At 35.5% G+C, this 17,857-nt stretch overlaps 1 protein-coding gene across 3 annotated transcripts in view; it reads right to left on the bottom strand.

The window, feature by feature from the left end:
• The window catches only part of NEK11 (NIMA related kinase 11), a 101,434-nt gene that overhangs the window by 33,402 nt on the left and 50,175 nt on the right, over window positions 1-17,857 (bottom strand). For all 3 annotated transcript variants that reach the window (XM_039336230.1, XM_039336231.1, XM_039336229.1), the window contains exons 7-12: window positions 16,139-16,288; window positions 15,969-16,047; window positions 14,249-14,334; window positions 6,921-7,040; window positions 4,394-4,487; window positions 3,560-3,695 (exon numbers count right to left, since the gene is read on the bottom strand). In XM_039336230.1, the coding sequence (XP_039192164.1) occupies window positions 3,560-3,695; window positions 4,394-4,487; window positions 6,921-7,040; window positions 14,249-14,334; window positions 15,969-16,047; window positions 16,139-16,288 (665 nt within the window). The remainder of the gene's footprint in view (window positions 1-3,559; window positions 3,696-4,393; window positions 4,488-6,920; window positions 7,041-14,248; window positions 14,335-15,968; window positions 16,048-16,138; window positions 16,289-17,857) is intronic.

The raw sequence follows: 17,857 nt of genomic DNA on the forward strand, positions 1-17,857 counted from the left end.
ACGAAAAGCCAAATCCAATAATAATAAATCATTGGGTTTGAGCAAGCTCTAGGCTGTGTGATCAAATGATGCCTTTTATTTCTTGTTGGAAGATAAATATTTATTTGGTTAGAAATAATACTTTTATGCTACAGTAAAAAAAATCTATCTAATATTCTGCACCTACTGTAAGCTAAATTATAGTGCTGTACAAATATATTCCACAATAGTATTTCAAAATCGACCTATCAGCCTGACCTCAATACCTGGGAAGATCCTGGAAAAGATAATCAAACAACGAATCAACGAACACCTAGAGGCAAACAAAGTCATTACTAAAAGCCAACATGGGTTTGTGAAAAATAGATCATGCCAGACAAATCTTATTGCATTCTTTGACCAAGTGACAAAATTAGTGGATCAGAGGAATGCTGTGGACATAATTTACTTGGACTTCAGTAAGGTATTTGATAAAGTAGATCACAACCTACTACTTGATAAGATAGAAAAATGTGGGGTAGACAGAACCACCACCAGATGGATCCATAGCTGGCTGACCGGCCGTACTCAGTGAGTGGTCCTCAATGGAACTGCATCTATATGGAGGGAAGTGTGTAGTGGGGTGCCCCAGGGCTCTGTTCTGGGCCCAGTGCTCTTCAACATCTTCATCAACGATTTGGATGAAGGGATAGATGGGGAACTCATCAAATTTGCAGACGACACCAAGCTGGCAGGAATAGCCAACACTCCAGAAGACAGGCTTAAGATACAGAAGGATCTGGACAGACTTGAACACTGGGCACTAACTAACAAAATGAAATTCAATGGTGAAAAAAGCAAGGTTCTACATTTAGGCAAGAAAAACCAAATGCACAAGTACAGCATAGGTGGCACCATGCTCAATAGTAGTAACTGTGAGAGGGACCTCGGAGTCCTAGTAGACAATCACCTAAATATGAGCCAGCAGTGTGCTGCAGCTGCCAAAAAGGCCAACACAGTGCTAGGCTGCATTAACAGAGGGATAGAATCAAGATCACGTGAAGTATTAATACCACTCTTCAATGCCTTGGTAAGGCCACACTTGGAATACTGCATCCAGTTTTGGTCACCACGATGTAAAAAAGATGTTGAGACTCTAGAAAGAGTACAGAGAAGAGCAACAAAGATGATTAGGGGACTGGAGGCTAAAACATATAAGGAACGGTTGCTAGAATTGGGTATGTCTAGTTTAACGAAGAGAAGGACAAAGGGGGACATGATAACAGTATTCCAATATCTCAGGGGCTGCCATAAAGAAAAGGGAATTAAGCTATTTTTCAAAGCACCTGAAGGCAGGACAAGAAGCAACGGGTGGAAACTAATCAAGGAGAGAAGCAACCTAGAACTAAGGAGAAACTTCCTGACAGTGAGAACAATTAATCAGTGGAACAGCCTGACTCCAGAAGTGGTGAATGCTCCAACACTGGAAGTTTTTAAGAAGAGAGTGGACAGCCATTGTAGTGGACAGTCTCTGTACTCTTTCTAGAGTCTCAACATCTTTTTTACATCGTGGTGACCAAAACTGGATGCATGGAAACAAATTTGCAGCATTCTGTTCAAACTCTTAAACCAGATACTTCTTTTTCTAGGCTTGAGTAGCAACTACAGAAATACTTGTTTCTGAAGCATTTCTTTTCGAGAATTTGCACAATTAACCTAACTCTAACAGAACATTTCTCAAAAATCTGGAGACAATCACAGAAGATACTTATTGCTTCTATGTTTATATTACCTCTTGCCCAGTTTTGTGGGAAAACAGCCAAAATCAGACAGAACTTGAATATTACTCAAGTTTCATGTTCCTATTTATTTGCATTTTTTTCTCCTTGTGTCCTAAGTGTTCATTGATTTGATCCCTATACTCCAATCAGCATGAATATTTACTTAAGTGGTCTACTGGAAACAATGTGATATGGCCAAAAGCATTTATATCTCAATTAAATTTTGATGTACATTTGATCAGGTGTAGTTCATGATTTGGTTTAGCAAGAGCCATGTTGAAGTCTGGTTTTGAACAAAGTTATCAAAGCACACTCCTGAATTAACTGCTTTCTGGAGAACCTTTTTCCACTTCATTTACTCTTATTCCTGCCTATTCAATATTTGTTTTGGGAACAGTTGCTTAGTATTTTAGGACACACAATCAAGGAAGGCTAATACTTCTCAGATGAATTAGGTAATACAGCTTCATTTGTTATCCTCCAGATTTTATAAAAGTATCACAAAACTATTAAATACATCATAAACTTTAGATTAACATAAAGCACACAATAAATTCCTCAATCAAATAACAGCTATAGATTTTCCTTGCAGCATTTGAAAGCTATACAAAGTGATTACCTGTATATAACTTTCACATAAAAGAAACACATAGCAGCAAACACATGCTATATTTTCATAAAGAGATCATTGTAATGCAATATTGTAAAGATAAAGTAGGAGAGAATTGGATACACTGCATTCACAAGCTGTTGCAGTTCTTGAAGTCCTTTGTGGTTTCTAGACCCTTTTTAATAGTCTTAATCTCTATTTTAGATAAAATAGCACATTCCTGTATGGACACCTCAGCCACATCTTCTTCTTTGGTGTCAACTTTTTAGGTTGATCTACCTCTGATTTCTTATCTGTATCCATTTATTCAGCTGGGTTCAAAATTAGTTTATGTCTGATTAAGAAATCCTTGATTTTTTATATGGAATTCAACCTGAATATTTGCTTTTGATAAGTATCACTCATTCAAGTTAATCCCATCAGAAAACCATATTGTCAATGATGAGTTATTTAAAAAGATTATTTCTAGACCCTTTTCTAATCATGCCTAAGTATTTGCCTCCCAAACATTTTGATAAAGGAAACACAAAGTGTATATTTTAAGTCCTAAACCAATTTAAAAACAAAGTGGGCCCCAAAGTCCTATGCCTGCAAAATCTGATGTCAACCCTTTGCATGTTCATAATGCAGTCTTTGCCACTTTGCATAATTGCCCAACTTTCTACAACTCTCAGAAGATGCCAAAAGTTAAATGTGGTCCCAACAAGCAAAAAATTGTTAACTTCTCTCATATTAGATTGAAAGTTTTAAAACAGAACACAATGTTAGTTAAATATTTGCCCAGCAAAGTGTCTTAGACTTAGCCTAGTTTTTAACAAAGTTTATTAATAGCCTATAGAATTTTCTTTCTACTGTTTAATTTATGCCAAAGGAGTTGCACTCCAGCACTGAAGCAATAGATATAGTATGCACTAGTTAACTTCATAGACTGACTCCTCTCTGGACAGTTTCAACTGGAAATCTATGGGTGTCCTATTGATCTTTAATGGATTAACTGCTTCAGACCTCCAGCACTATGAAAAATATGCTCAATATACACATAAGATGAATTATTTCACATAGAAAATGCACATGGGTCTAGTTATTTTAGAACAATTGTTTCATTTTTCTTAAATACTTAAAATTTGACTATTTTCCTTACAAAAGTTAGTTGCATCTCATAATATTTTAATGACACAGAGAAATGAAAATATATACTTATAGTTCTTACCATGCTCTGTTGGATCAGATTCACGCAGTCTGGCTACTGTATCACTGTTCCTTTCGTTACTGCATCCTATGGAAAAATAGTCCAGTGCAATGACAGGCTGGGATTTAATGTGTTCTGAACGGTCTTGATCAGTTTCCTTATTTAAAGCAATTAAAAAAAGACAAAAGTAGGATCATAATTTGGCCATAACTTACTTAATATATTCTGACTAGAACCAATGGGATTTTCTATGAAGAATGGCTTTTAAAAAAAAATTTCTTATGAGTTTTTTAAATACATAAAGCTAATGGAACCCCAAAGCCAGCAAAACTGTTTATATCATATCAAATCATGTTATTGGAATTGGATTAATATAATATTTTCTTTGGAGCATCTTAGGAGAAATTGAGAATTTTTATAGGAGGAAGCACACTGTTTTGGAAAAACTAAATTAGTATAATTAACAAATAATGTTAGCCACATATAGTATGTTTCACTTGTGCAAAATAATAAATTATAAAGTGATCCCAAAATAATTTAGAATAAATATTGGCTTTATGATATTCATTAAATTAAGATATAATATGCATAAACATAATTCATTTTCAGTTAGTTTTAAATTAATTTGTTCTAACTACTTTCATAAATGAGTTTAAAGTATATAGTGCTTTTATAAACTAAGGACTAAAGAGTACTATAATTTATACTCTTAAATGTTTTTTGAAAACTCACATATACAAGATTAATTATTACTTTCTCTACTATATCAACTATCCATACTATGAATAAGATAAAATATTATAGAAATTCACTGTAAATTTTTAGAAAAATGAAAAAGGTAGAATCAGTACTTACATGAAGTACATCTATATTAATTTGGTGAAAATTACGGGATCTAAGTTCTTGCATTCTTTTAAGATTTTCTTGATATTTTTCTTCAGCCAACTGTCTGAAAGGAGAATACTGGTATCAATTGCAAATTGTAGCATTTCAAATGATTTTTAGAAAACATTTATTGTGCAAGAATGGAATATAAATTGGCATGACAAAGAAATATAAATACATTGATCTGTTAATTCTGAAATCTAGCAGAATGACTTGCCCTTAGCCCGTGCGTGGAGCCTGTTCCCCTCAGGCACCTGACACACCTTGGCCCCACCTCAGGCCGGCACCACCAGCAGCTCACGTAGGTCCATTAGACCGCCACCTGGAGCTACAAGCCTGCCCAGCACAAAGGAGGTGAAGCAGCCGGCTAGGAAGCTTGAGTAGAGACGGTAGAGCATACCCACGGCCAGCAAGCAAAAGGTCATCCCAAGTGGGGAAAGCCAGATCCCCATTGATGCCATGGCTGCCCAAGCCCAGCCAAGATTGCATGATTCCCCATCTCTACTGGGGCTGAGCAACCATGGCGCCGATGAGGATCCAGCTTTCTCCATTTGGGATGGCCTTTTGTCTGCTGGCCCTGGGCATGCTCTACCACCTCTACTTGGGACTTCCTAGCCCAGGGGTCTCCAACCTTGACAATTTTATAACTGGTGGATTTCAACTCCCAGAATTCCTCAGCCAGCATAGCTGCCAAGAACTATTGGCTGAGGAATTCTGGGAGTTGAAGTCCACAAGTTGTAAAGTTGTCAAGGTTGGAGACTCTTATCCTAGATGACCGCTTTGCTTCCTTCGTGTTGGACGGGCCTACAGCTCTGGGCGGTGGCCTAATGGACCTGGCAGCCATGGCTGGAGTGAGCGGCTGGCAGCCATGGCTGCAGTGGGTATCAAGGTGCACAAGGGGAATGCACTCCATCCATGGGCCAAGGGCAAGACCCATGAGGGGGCTGAAGAGATGCTCTCCAACAAAAAAAAGATGGGATGGAGTAGGCATGTCTGGTGGTCCGCATTACTTGCCCAGACTCCCATGCTGCCAGTGCTACAACAGTGCTGCTGCTGTAGGGCCAGCCTGATATTCACAACAGACTACACATTCCCTGCTGCCGGACAATGTCAACTTCAGTGCACTCACCGCCTCCTGTGCACGTGCCTTGGGAGCTGCCAGGCTGGGCGGGGCCGGAGCCAAGGTGGCAGGGGCCAGTCCCTCTCCATCTCCGGGACATCCCCACGGGCCAAATATCAGCCAATCGTGGGCCAGATGCGGGCCATGGGTCTTGTGTTTGACATGTCTGTTCTAATGAAACTTTTCTTTTTTAAACTTGTCTAAATTGCCAACTGCAACTGTGCATTCACTAGCTTCAATTGCACATGCCTTTGTAGGAAGCCTCCCCCCCAGATTAAAATATTCCTTATTCTTAATATTAAGAATAGGCAGGATAGAATATTTCCCCCAAAGGAGAAATGGAGAGAAAAAAATCTTAACGAAGGCAGAAAGCAGCCAGAGTCTTTTTAATAGCCTCAAGCAGAAGCCTCAAGTCTTCAGAGATGGATATTTTGTATCTATTAAGAAGGACTGGGCCAATATATTCATAAACAAAATTTCTTCAGCCCCCACAGCTGATAGGATTAAGAATTTACATTCCCCTACCCAAAATCTAAGGACAGGACATGATCTTTAGGACATAAAAAGATTAACACCCTCTTCAGACTAGCAAAAGACACAAAAACCCACCTCATTGCACAACCCAGAAACATTTCCACTTCAAAGTCTCAGAGCCCCATAAAGATCCATCCAATCACTAAGCAATTTTGTCAGATGTCCCTGAACTACATACTGTTGTTGATTCTGTTCATCATCAATAAACAGAAACCTTCTTTCCTAATCAGCCTCCATTTTATTTCCAGTGTTTTATTTCCAGCTTGGAATTGAACCTGTTTTTTCTTTCAAAACCCTAGTCTCGCATTAACTGAATTTTGGATCACGTTAAAGACAACCTGGTATCAATTTATAATATGATCTAAATTAAATACTGCATTATTCAAATTTAAAATAATTGTGACATATCTGTAGTTCTAATAAAATAGGCTTTAATTATAAATACACACAAATTCTATATATTTTACTATTTTGCAAGTTGCTATTTTTGCCCTATTTCTCCCATTTATAGGGCTTTGAAATATGTATACAACCAAATAGACAGAAAACTGCATGATATTGTGTAGTCATAATAGCTGTCCAAACAAGTGGTAACAGTGATGAAAAAAGTATTCTGAAAGCAACTAAATAGTTATTCCATTAATTATATCAGTATCTGAGGGACCCAAAGGACTAGAATACTGTAATAAATAATTTCTCTGTTAGCTTCCTTTTTCAGAATTAAAAAGCAAAAGATACTATATATAAAATTTACAAGAGGGAAATATAATGGTTGAGTATAACAAATCATCACTTTCGGATTATAAATGCTTTTGATAAAATTATAAATAAGCGTTTACTTACTTTAGCTTTTGTGCTGTTTGATCAGCTAAATTTAATTTCCGCAATCGCATCCGTTCACGTGGTGTCATTTTCTGCACTTCAGATATGGCCCTCAGAGTTTGGAGATGTACCTTTTTCTGTCTAAAATTTAGGAAAAATAATAAAATTGAAATAGAAAATTAGAAGCAAGAAGGCAGTTAGTGATATCAAGCTGGAAAGAGAAGTTTATGTCATGTCTTAAAGGAAATTCAAAAGTTCACAAAAATATACCTTATGTCATGTGTTAAAGGAAATTCACATACAACAACAACAAAAAATCTCTGTCCCACCTCCCCCGGAAGATTTCCCAGATTTTTTCCATCTAACACAAATTGTTATACGGAATGCGAGTTTAACTCCAGGTCCATAACAAAAGCACAACCTCTATCAAGAAAAAAAGTAAAGGTATGTATTATATTACAATGTACTGTACTGTATTTTATTGTATCATAAGCCTCACTCCAGTATGAGTGTGTGAGATTGCAGGCTCCATGATCTCCAAAAGGTTTTAGAATTCTATTAGAATTAATAAATTTTATTACTCTGAATGTTATATATTTTGTTGGATTTAAGTGCTTGTTGGTAAAATTCAACAGATCATTAATCCATTGTCACAATTTTTTTGAATAAACCACAAATAATTTATCTTATCATCTATCTCCCCCTCCCTCCCTCCCCCCTCTCTCTCATTCACACACACATACTTAATACTTTTTCCTCTTATCTTCCCCACAACAACCCTGTGAGATGGAACTGGTTCTCTCCAGTTTGTTGTTATGGTTGGAGACAGATTGAATGACCTGACATCAAAGGAGCAAGTTAGTAATGGTTTGAATTGGTCTCATTAATGTTATTGAGAATCAACACACTTAAAATGAACTGAATTTATTGTCACAAAATGAAATCATAAAAGTACTAATTTAAAAAGATATTCATTTTTTTAAAAAAATAGTGCTGAATCGTCAATTTATTCATATAGTTTGTTTATTGTGCTTAAACATACTTGTTTATAATAGTGTTCTAATTATCAACAGAGTAGTAGAACTGCCAACAAATGAAAAGATACAATTAAGATGCATGATACATTAACAAAAGGAAGACTCTAATTGTATTAATTTTTAATACTTTGCTTCATTTATAATTAAATTATGTAAATCAAGAACTTTGAACTCATTTCATTTGACATGACTGATATTAATTTTTTTTAAAAATAAAAAGAACAAAGGGGTACCCTTGAAGCTTTAATAATTACATAAGAAATGAAAAACCATACTGATGACATTATCTTTTTTTGACCTCATTATCCAATGTATCATAAAGATTCTAGCTTTGCAGTTTAAACAGAAGACTATTGATTATGAAGTGTACACTGGACACAGGGAAAAAACCAAGGGTGAAACTTAAAATAATGCAAGATTTTCGTGAGAGAGGTGGACTCAAGGTACCAAATATGAAATTGTATTATGATGCTGTAGTATTGACATTGATTAGCGACTGGGTGAATTTAACAAATACAGAAATACTTCATTTGGAAGGCTGGGACCTACTTTTTGGATGGCATGCCTATTTAATATTTAATAAAAAAGTGGATTGGGTTTTTAAGTCTCATATTATAAGAAACTCTTTGCTAAGAGTGTGGAGAAAGTATTATAAAAGTGACTTCAAAATACCATTATGGGCTATACCTCGGCATGCCATAGAAGGTATAAGGAAAGGGGTAAATATGGACAAGGTCTCTTACGTACAGTTACTAAGATGGGATGGCCAAGACTGGCAGTTAAAATCTTTGGAAGAATTAACACATGAAAACTTAACTTATTCATGGTTCCAATATAGACAAATAGTGGATAGATGGAAGATGGATTGTAAAATGGGCTGGCTTAGAGAAGATGAAATTTTTTTAAAACAAGTAAGAGATCAAAGGCCAACCCATATTAAGAGAGTTTATGGGGTTTTAGTGGAATTAGATTCAGAACTTGAACTAGTTAAAGATTGTATGATTAAATGGGCACAGAATATTGGTGAAACGATTTCAATGGATACTTGGGAACTTATTTGGATAAGAAATGTTAAATTCACACAAGCGCAAAATTTAAGAGAGAATTTTTATAAGATGTTTTATAGATGGCACCTTGACCCAAAGAAAATGTCCATTATGTACCCTAATCTACAGCCGAAATGCTGGAGATGTGGATATTTGGATGCTACCTATTACCATATTTGGTGGACGTGTAAGCATATAAAAGCTTTTTGGATTAAGATATGGTGGAATATTCAAAGAATTTTTAAAAGAAGGGTAAAATTTACTCCGCAATTATTTTTACTAGGTATTGTTATTGACTGTGATGCTAAGGAGGTTATATTGATGTTAAATTTGATTACAGCCGCTAGGTTGTTAATAGGACAATATTGGAAGAAGGAATCTTTGCCTACTTTACAAGAATGGTTTCATAAAGTTTCGTATTTGGCAGAAATGGCAAAGATTTCGGCTTTCTTAAAGGAGCAATCTCAAGAAAATTTTTTTGCGGTATGGGAAAAATGGATAAATTTTATACAACAAAATCTGGATATGGAAAAATATTATTTAGCCTTTTTATAATTTGTAATGATTGTTTTTTCTTTCTTTCTTTCTTCTTTTTCTTTATATATACATTTTTTACGTATTATTATTCATATATTTTTTTTTCTCTTTTTTTTTTTTTATATATATATGCTTTATTCTTCGTCTATTTTCTTCTTTCTTCTTTCTCTCTCTCTCTTCTTTTTTTTTTTTTTTAGTATATATTATTCATTTTAAATGTTCATGTTATATATATATTATTATTATGTGATATTATTACTATTATTTTATATAATTATTTATAAGTTGTAAATGTTATTTTTAAAATATTTGTTAAATAATCCTATATTCAGTTCTGGGAAGTCGGGGGGGGGGTGGGGTGGTTGGGGAGGGGGGGGTGGATTCTTACTTGTAAAACTTTTGAAAAATTTCAATAATAATAAAAAAAAAAGTGTACACTGGACCATTATATTAATTGCTTTGAGCTATATAGTAAAGATGTTAGGAGATATTAAGAATCAAGATTTGAGATGCCAGATAATCTTACGTTGAAAAACCAGTCCTTTATGTTGGGTTGCTTATTGTGCCCTAAAAAGAATAACACTGATATACACCAACATCTCAGAAAGCACCAACTAATAAAACCACATAGAATCAGCATAGCACAGAAGCCAACCAAAACTCTCCAAAAGATCCTAAGCAAACCAAAAGACCCAGCAACTCCAGAAGGAAAAACAAGAATAATCTTCAACAAATAGTGTAATGACTGCAACAATCACTAAGAAGGACAAATAGGCAAAAAACTGGCAGAATGCATTCATGAAAATGAAGAAGCGGTTAGAAATCATTTTGAAAACTCTTTGGACAGACTTGACCATAGTTTCAATTGGTAAACTGTGATCATCCTAAACCAAGCCAAGTCCAAAAACACTAGGGAATTTTTAGAAATCTGACACTCTGACAAGTTAGTCATCAATGAACAAATAGACATAAATAATATCTATAGACTATGCAAAAGAAACAATCAGCAAATCAAAAAAGTGAACAAAAAGACTTAAGCACTCCTATACCACCAATTAGCACCCAGAGGAGCATAGATTAACCTCAAGATTAACATCAGACCAACAATCAAGTAAACAATACCCTAATCCAGAAACTGCCAAACAGTAAACAGCCCAAGCAAAGAGTGTCTAAGACAGTAGTTCTCAACCTGTGGGTCGGGACCCTATTTGGGGTCGAACGACCATTTCAAGGGGGTCGCCAAACAACGCAGTCCGCCATTTTTTCCCCTTTTCTTTAGCTGTGCTACTCCCTTTTATTCTATTGGCTTTGGAAAGCCAATAGAATAGACTCTCTTGAATAGAGTCTAATTCTATTGGCTTTCAAAAGCCAATAGGAATTGTCCAGGCTGTCTCTGCCCTGCTGAGCCCGCCCAAAGTCCCATTCTGCAAACGGTGCTGCACCAGTTGAGTAATCCTCAACTTACGACCGGTTGAGTAGTCCTCGACTTACGACCGGTTGGGGGGTCGCGGCATTAAAAAGGTTGAGAACCACTGGTCTAAGACTACCCCCACCAACACAGATAGGGCCAGTCACTCGAATATAAACTGAGAGGAAACCCCACTCCTTATTATAACTGATGTTACCTAATCTGAGTAATGAAATGTCTGCAAGAAAATAACCAAGTTCAGAAAGCAACAAAGACCTCTAATGGGCTATTGTTCATGGTTGTGAGTAACAGGAACAAAGCTTTCTTTGTCTATATGGATAGGAACTGCTTTGAGCTATCTAAAGGTAGAAGCTTGGAAGTGCTGGTCAGGGATAAATTTAACTATTATCTCTCAAGAATTGGTGGAATGAGGAAGAGGGCTGAAATGAGAATGCAACCATAGCTCTTGATAAATCCCAAACCTACATCTGTTTTGAGGATTATTAAAAAATAGACTGAAATTAGAGAGATTATGACCATGTGTTTAAGAATTTCTGTTGTTCAATGAATCATAAGAAAAAAAAAGTTTCTTCCTTTGTGTTTGCTTTTGTCATTTTGTGAGACAAAGAAGATACAATAGAAAAGGAAAGGTAGATTTGCTCAGAGAGAACAGATTCATGCAGGTATAATAAATCCTTTCTCCCCTTTTTTACATATGAAATCCAAATCCATATGAGGACTGTAATGCTAGTCCTACTGAACTGCAATTTGTCCTAGATTCAGAAAACAAAACACACTTTTCTAATAGATAAGAGGTTAGCTGATATTACTAAGCAAGCCTAGCAGGATGTCACTACACTCACCTATTATCATCTGTGTTTCAGTTGGTTGGTCATATATATTTGTTTAATAAATAAATACATCTGTTATTCCATATAATGGAGCTGTAAACCTGTTGCAACAGCTCACAAATTATCTACATTTTCTGATTCCCTATAATGGACTTTATTCATTAAAGATATACACATTGATCTGGATAATCAGGAGACAATGAAGATCCTGTTAGTGAATCAGCCATCCTGATGCACAGTAGACTCCCTGACTGAACTGACATGGCTAGATTTCAAAGAGATTCTGAGGACTTTTGTTATTTGGGGATTATAACATTCATTCTTGAGAATGGCAGTTCATGATCCAAAATTGATACACCTATAGTATAAACTGATATTTCCACAAAGTTGCAATTGATATACAATTTTGATTGAGTAGAGATTGTTCCTGGCTATCCTGAAATCTAGTAATCCAACAGTGATATGGACTACTTAGCATCAAAGTGGTCAAGAGTCCTTCAAGTCTAAGATCAGCACTCTCTATCTGTTGACTGTCCCTTAAAGAAGCCATTGTTTCACTTTTATTCATACAGTGGTATATGGGCCACATCTTGTTTAAAGATGTCTTTAAAAAGCAGTAACATGCAGGTGCTTCCTGTTGCTACATCCTAAATGCTTATGTATCCATCAGAAAACTGGGATAGGTTAAGGAATCTCTGCTAGTTCTGTGATGCCATATTTACTTGATGCAAATTGCTCTTTCAAAATAGGAAAAAGTATTTTATTATTTAGCTCTACAGCAGTTCTTGTAGTAGCCAAATCTCTATGACAATACTATTGGATTTAACGATTTAGAATTGCTACAATAGTACCTAAATTCTGATCAGATTAAATGTTGTTGCATTTAAAACATCAGGGTTGGAAAGAGAGAGGGATTCTATATTACAATGTTTATCAAGCTTGGAAACTGAGATCTGAAGTTTGTAAACTTCAGATCTCAGAATTCCCAGCCAGTCATATTGGGAATTCTGGGAATTGAACTTCCCACATCTTAAATTTGCCAAGATTGATAAATAAAGAGATAATATATAATTTGGCAGCAAACAATAGAAAATAAGGGTTAGGGTTAATGTTAGAGATGAAAGCAAGCAAAAGACTAGAACAGAAATGCACTATATAGGTCAGCTAAGTTGCCACTAAAGTGAAATTTTTGCTTGTTTGCTACTTATTAGCAAACCAAATAATACTATGGTCAGATTTTCAGTGATATACACCTATCTTGGAAGAAAAGTGTAACATATTAACACTGAAGATGTTGCTTCCAAAAAACAAGGAAGCTAAAAAAGAAATGATTGCACTGTAGAATGAAGCAGTAATTGATAATTAATGGAATGGAAGTAAAGTAGGATTAGAAGAAAACCCAATTCCAGATCCAAGTAAAACTCAAAGGGATATGAGTTTAATTACTTTATTAATTATTATACAATTGTATTTTGATACAATCAGTGCTTTTTTTCTAAAAAAAAAAAAAAGATGCCAGAACTCACACGTCATACAACCCGCCTTGCCTACCCTACAAGGTTCCATCCAAAAAAGGTGCCAGAACTTTGTTCTGGGTGTTCTATGAGAAAAAAAGCCCTGCTTTTAATAGTATTCAAATTAGTTTAATGCATAAATAATGCAAATAGAACATACAGTTTATATTAATATAGAAATATGTGTCAGTTATTGCAAATTAATTGATGGCCTTTGTTAATGCCTGAAATTTCTGTAAAGAATTTTCTTGAAGGAAGCAGCAACAGATATCATGAAGATCACGTGAAGTATTAATACCACTTTACAATGCCTTGGTAAGGCCACACTTGGAATACTGCATCCAGTTTTGGTTACCACGATGTAAAAAAGATGTTGAGACTCTAGAAAGAGTACAGAGAAGAGCAACAAAGATGATTAGGGGAGGCTAAAGCATATAAGGAAAGGCTGTTGGAATTGGGTACGTCTAGTTTAATGAAGAGAAGGACGAGGGGGGGACATGATAGCAGTGTTCCAATATCTCATGGGCTGCCACAAAGAAGAGGCAGTCAAGCTATTTTCCAAGGCATCTGAAGGCAGGACAAGAAGCAATGGATGGAAACTAATCAAGGAGAGAAGCAACCTAGAACTAAGGAGAAACTTTCTAACGGTTAGAACAATTAACCAGTGGAACAACCTGCCTCCAGAAGCGGTGAATGCTCCAACACTGGAAGTTTTTAAGAAGAGACTGGACAGCCATTTGTCTGAAATGGTATAGGGTTTCCTGCCTGAGCAGATGACTAGATGACCTCCAATGTCCCTTTCAACTTTTTATTATTATTATTATTATTATTATTATTATTATTATTATTATTATTATTATTATTTACAGATTAAGAACTATTCATGGAAATGAATTTCCTTTTTATTTGGTTTTGATTTGATTTGCTTTTGTAAAGTTCAAGAATCCCATACTCACACAGCACTTATTATATGATCAGCTTCTTCCTGAGAATTAAACTTCCAATCCTTTGTAATCACATTTGTGTGCTTATATTTCATAATCTGTCAGAAAACAGGAATCGTAACAATTTACTTTTTTTTAATAAGGAAGTATTTCATAACTTCTGGGTCTTTTACAAAGCGAATTCCTTTTATGTTTCATATAAATTGCATTAAGTCTAGCAGATTCTGCACTTAGCAAAGGGACAAGGTAGGTGACCTACAAAGAATATCCCTGCTGACATAGGCTAAAGGCCTGACTAGCCCAAATTTCTCTTTACTTAATAGTCATTAGTAGCTCAATAGACTTTCCTCTGATATTATATACACATAGTATTGACACATAGTACTGAATGGCAGGCTGCCTCTGACACTGGATATTTTATATGGAACATTCAGCAGAGTCCATTGCTTTCTCTGCTCCCATTTAACATCTGGAGCACTGGGTGAGATCCTCAGTCATCAGGGGGTGAGATATCATCACTTTGCTAATGAAACCCAGCTTTATAATCTGCCCATGATGAATTAAGCAAGTTGATGTCCTGTCCTGTCCTGTCCTGATATCTGAAGGCTGGAGTGGAGAGGGTTGCTTAATGGGAAATAGTCCTGGAAGATTGAGTAGGCTTGGATTTGGTACCCTTCTGATTCCATGGATTGCCATCTCTTATTCTGGAAGAACAGAATAAGTGGCCCAAAAAAAGGCAAAGTGCAAAATCTGGGGTCCTCAGACACTTCTGACTCTTGCTTAAAGAGCAAGTGGCAGCCTAGGAGTTTTTGCAGAGATGCATGTACATGTCTTAGGAAACAGAAGCAAATACTAATAAGTTTTGCTTTAGTCTTTTTTCTTATTTTTCACCGGGGACAAAAAGGCCCTTGATTGAAATACAAAAGAAATGCCATTATTTCTAATCAATTGCAATCTGTTCTGCAAATGTCACTTTGGGGTTTGTTTGGTTTTTTTTTTTTTTGTTACAGTATTTCTAGATTATTTTAAAAGAGTTTTTAAAATGTGTGGTGTATAATTGCCATGATATTCTGTTTCCCAGAATTTTAATTGATATAAAGTGGGTCTCTCCACCACTTATCATCTTAATACTAATCTGAACTTTAAACAAAAGTATGGTAGTATGATTCTGGAGATGTTCCAAATATTCAAATCCAGGAATCAAAATCCAAAGCATTTTCCTCCCCAGAAAGGAAAATGATCAACAAATTGTGCCTGTATTTTAAAATTGTTCTTTTTTTTAAAAAAAAAAATTGAGGATGGGACTCTCTCCTCTGTCTGTCTGTCTCTGTGTAGGAGTGTGTGAAAGATACCTATCTGACTTTCTGAAAATTTAAACTATTAATAGCAAATAGCCCTTATTTCATTTCTACCAAATTTTGAACATCTAAAATGAAATGTTTTAATTTTTTAGAGGTAGAATTTTCAGAATATGAATGCAGACTGCTAAAATACAGTTGATCTCATAACAAAATAGTACTTCTGTCAATCTTGTAATAATACAGATCCTTCTGCATTAAATATTCAATCAAGTATCTTACAGATCAATGACTTTAGATATAATTCTCAAGAATTTGATCAGTATTTCTGAGCAACCTTACTTATAACTATATTTTATAGTTTTTACTTTTGTATAATACAATGACATTTTAATCTATGTTTTTAAGCACATCTAAGAAGGCATTCCAAATACCTGTAATTGATCATCAATGTATGAGCTTCTTAAAATCTCTGCAGCTGATGGCCTCAGTGAAGGGTTCTTATTCAGCATACTGAAATATTAACAATATGAAATGAATCAATATTGACATTAACAAAAGATATAATAGAAAAAATAAATAAAATCCAAACAAACATACCCACCTATGCAGGATAGCATCAAGTTCTCTTGGAAAATTGTCTGGAAGAGAAGGTGTTTTGCTCTCTACAATTTTCAAAACAATGGACAAAAAACTATGACCAGTAAATGCGTGACTCAAACAACACATCTCATACAAAATGCATCCAAGTGACCTATAATACAAGATAAAAATGATTCAAGGACAAGTAGTGATTTCAAATGCATGTCTAGTGACTGCTTGTACTTATCTTGTAATCCTGGTGAAAAGAAACGATAAATTCCCTACAGACAAAAATAAAATTTATTTTCTCCAAACTATAAATCATGCCCAGCATAAATTTAGATAAATGAATAATAAAATAGATTCTTTGCAATCACCCTAAGTACATAAGCAAGATAAAAATTCATATCTCAGGAAAAATTGTAAAAAATACAGATAATCCTTGAGTTATGGTCATTGGCCCAGAATTATGGTCATAAGTCATTACAATCATAAGTCATGGCATCACATGGTTCATAGTTATGACTATTTTATGGCAGCTGTTAGGTGAACATAGTGATATTAAGTAAACACTGCAGTTGTTAAGCAAATCCATTTTCCCCAATGGGTGTTTTTTGCCAGGAATTAGAAGTACACATTGGAAATCAGTAAAAAAAAAGTCACAAATCATAGCCATGTGATCAAGGGATGGTGCAAATGATTGTAAAATTGAACTATTTGCCAACAACCCAAATGCAATCACCCAATCGCTTTGTGTTTGTCTGTGCCATCATAACTCCCAAAACCAGTTGTAAGTTGTAAATAGTTCTGGATGGTCCATTGTTAATTTTGAGCACTCATGGATTACTTGTGAATTAGCAATATTAGTTAATTGCTTTAGTTCCACTGCATCTATGCTTTGGAATGGCACCCCCACAAACTTTGAATGGTTCCCATGTGCTGATCTACAAGCAATTTTTGAAAACCTGATATTTCCTCCAAGCCTTGCTTAGGATATTTGGGTAAACCATTTCCAGTTGGAGCATACTATGGACAGACTGTATGCTGTTTTGTCAGATTGTCAATTTTTATTTGATTCTGTTCTTTTAAATAAATAGTCTTTGACTTTTGGCTGTAATTAGTGTTGCATGTCATGATACCCATTAAGTAAAGCAGTGTTAGTTAATGACTCCCACCTTCTGCTCTCCCTGATGCAGTTATTAAACAAACATGTAGGTTGTTAAGTGGAGTTCAAGATACCTCATGGGTGAGGGAAGGGCCCAAAAGGCTAGCACAAATCAAGGTCCAACTGCCCCAGGTCTCCTTAAGATATCTCCCATCTATTGTTTTCTGCTCCTTAAGTTCCCGCAAGTTTTGGGTCTGGTTCCCACTACATTAGGCCCCATGCCCTCCTCCTCACTTACCTTCTGAAGAGCTTTTGGAGGGAGTACACTATAATTTTAAATGCCAATTAAGTGACCAGTAGTTCAACAAGGATTACTTATAACATTGGCCAGTGCTGACTATACTAGATAGATACATTTCTGTTTTCTTTAGCACAGTGGTTCTCAACCATTTGGGGTCGAACGACCATTTCACGGGGGTCGCCAAACAACTCTTTTCCTTAGCTGTGCTACTCCCTTTTATTCTATTGGCTTTGGAAAGCCAATAGAATAGACTCTCTTGAATAGAGTCTAATTCTATTGACTTTCAAAAGCCAATAGGAATTGTCCAGGCTGTCTCTGCCCTGCTGAGCCGCCAA

The sequence above is a fragment of the Crotalus tigris genome, unplaced genomic scaffold (genome assembly GCF_016545835.1).
Source record: "Crotalus tigris isolate CLP2741 ecotype Arizona unplaced genomic scaffold, ASM1654583v1 scf7180000017666.27876245, whole genome shotgun sequence".
Taxonomy (NCBI): domain Eukaryota; kingdom Metazoa; phylum Chordata; class Lepidosauria; order Squamata; family Viperidae; genus Crotalus; species Crotalus tigris.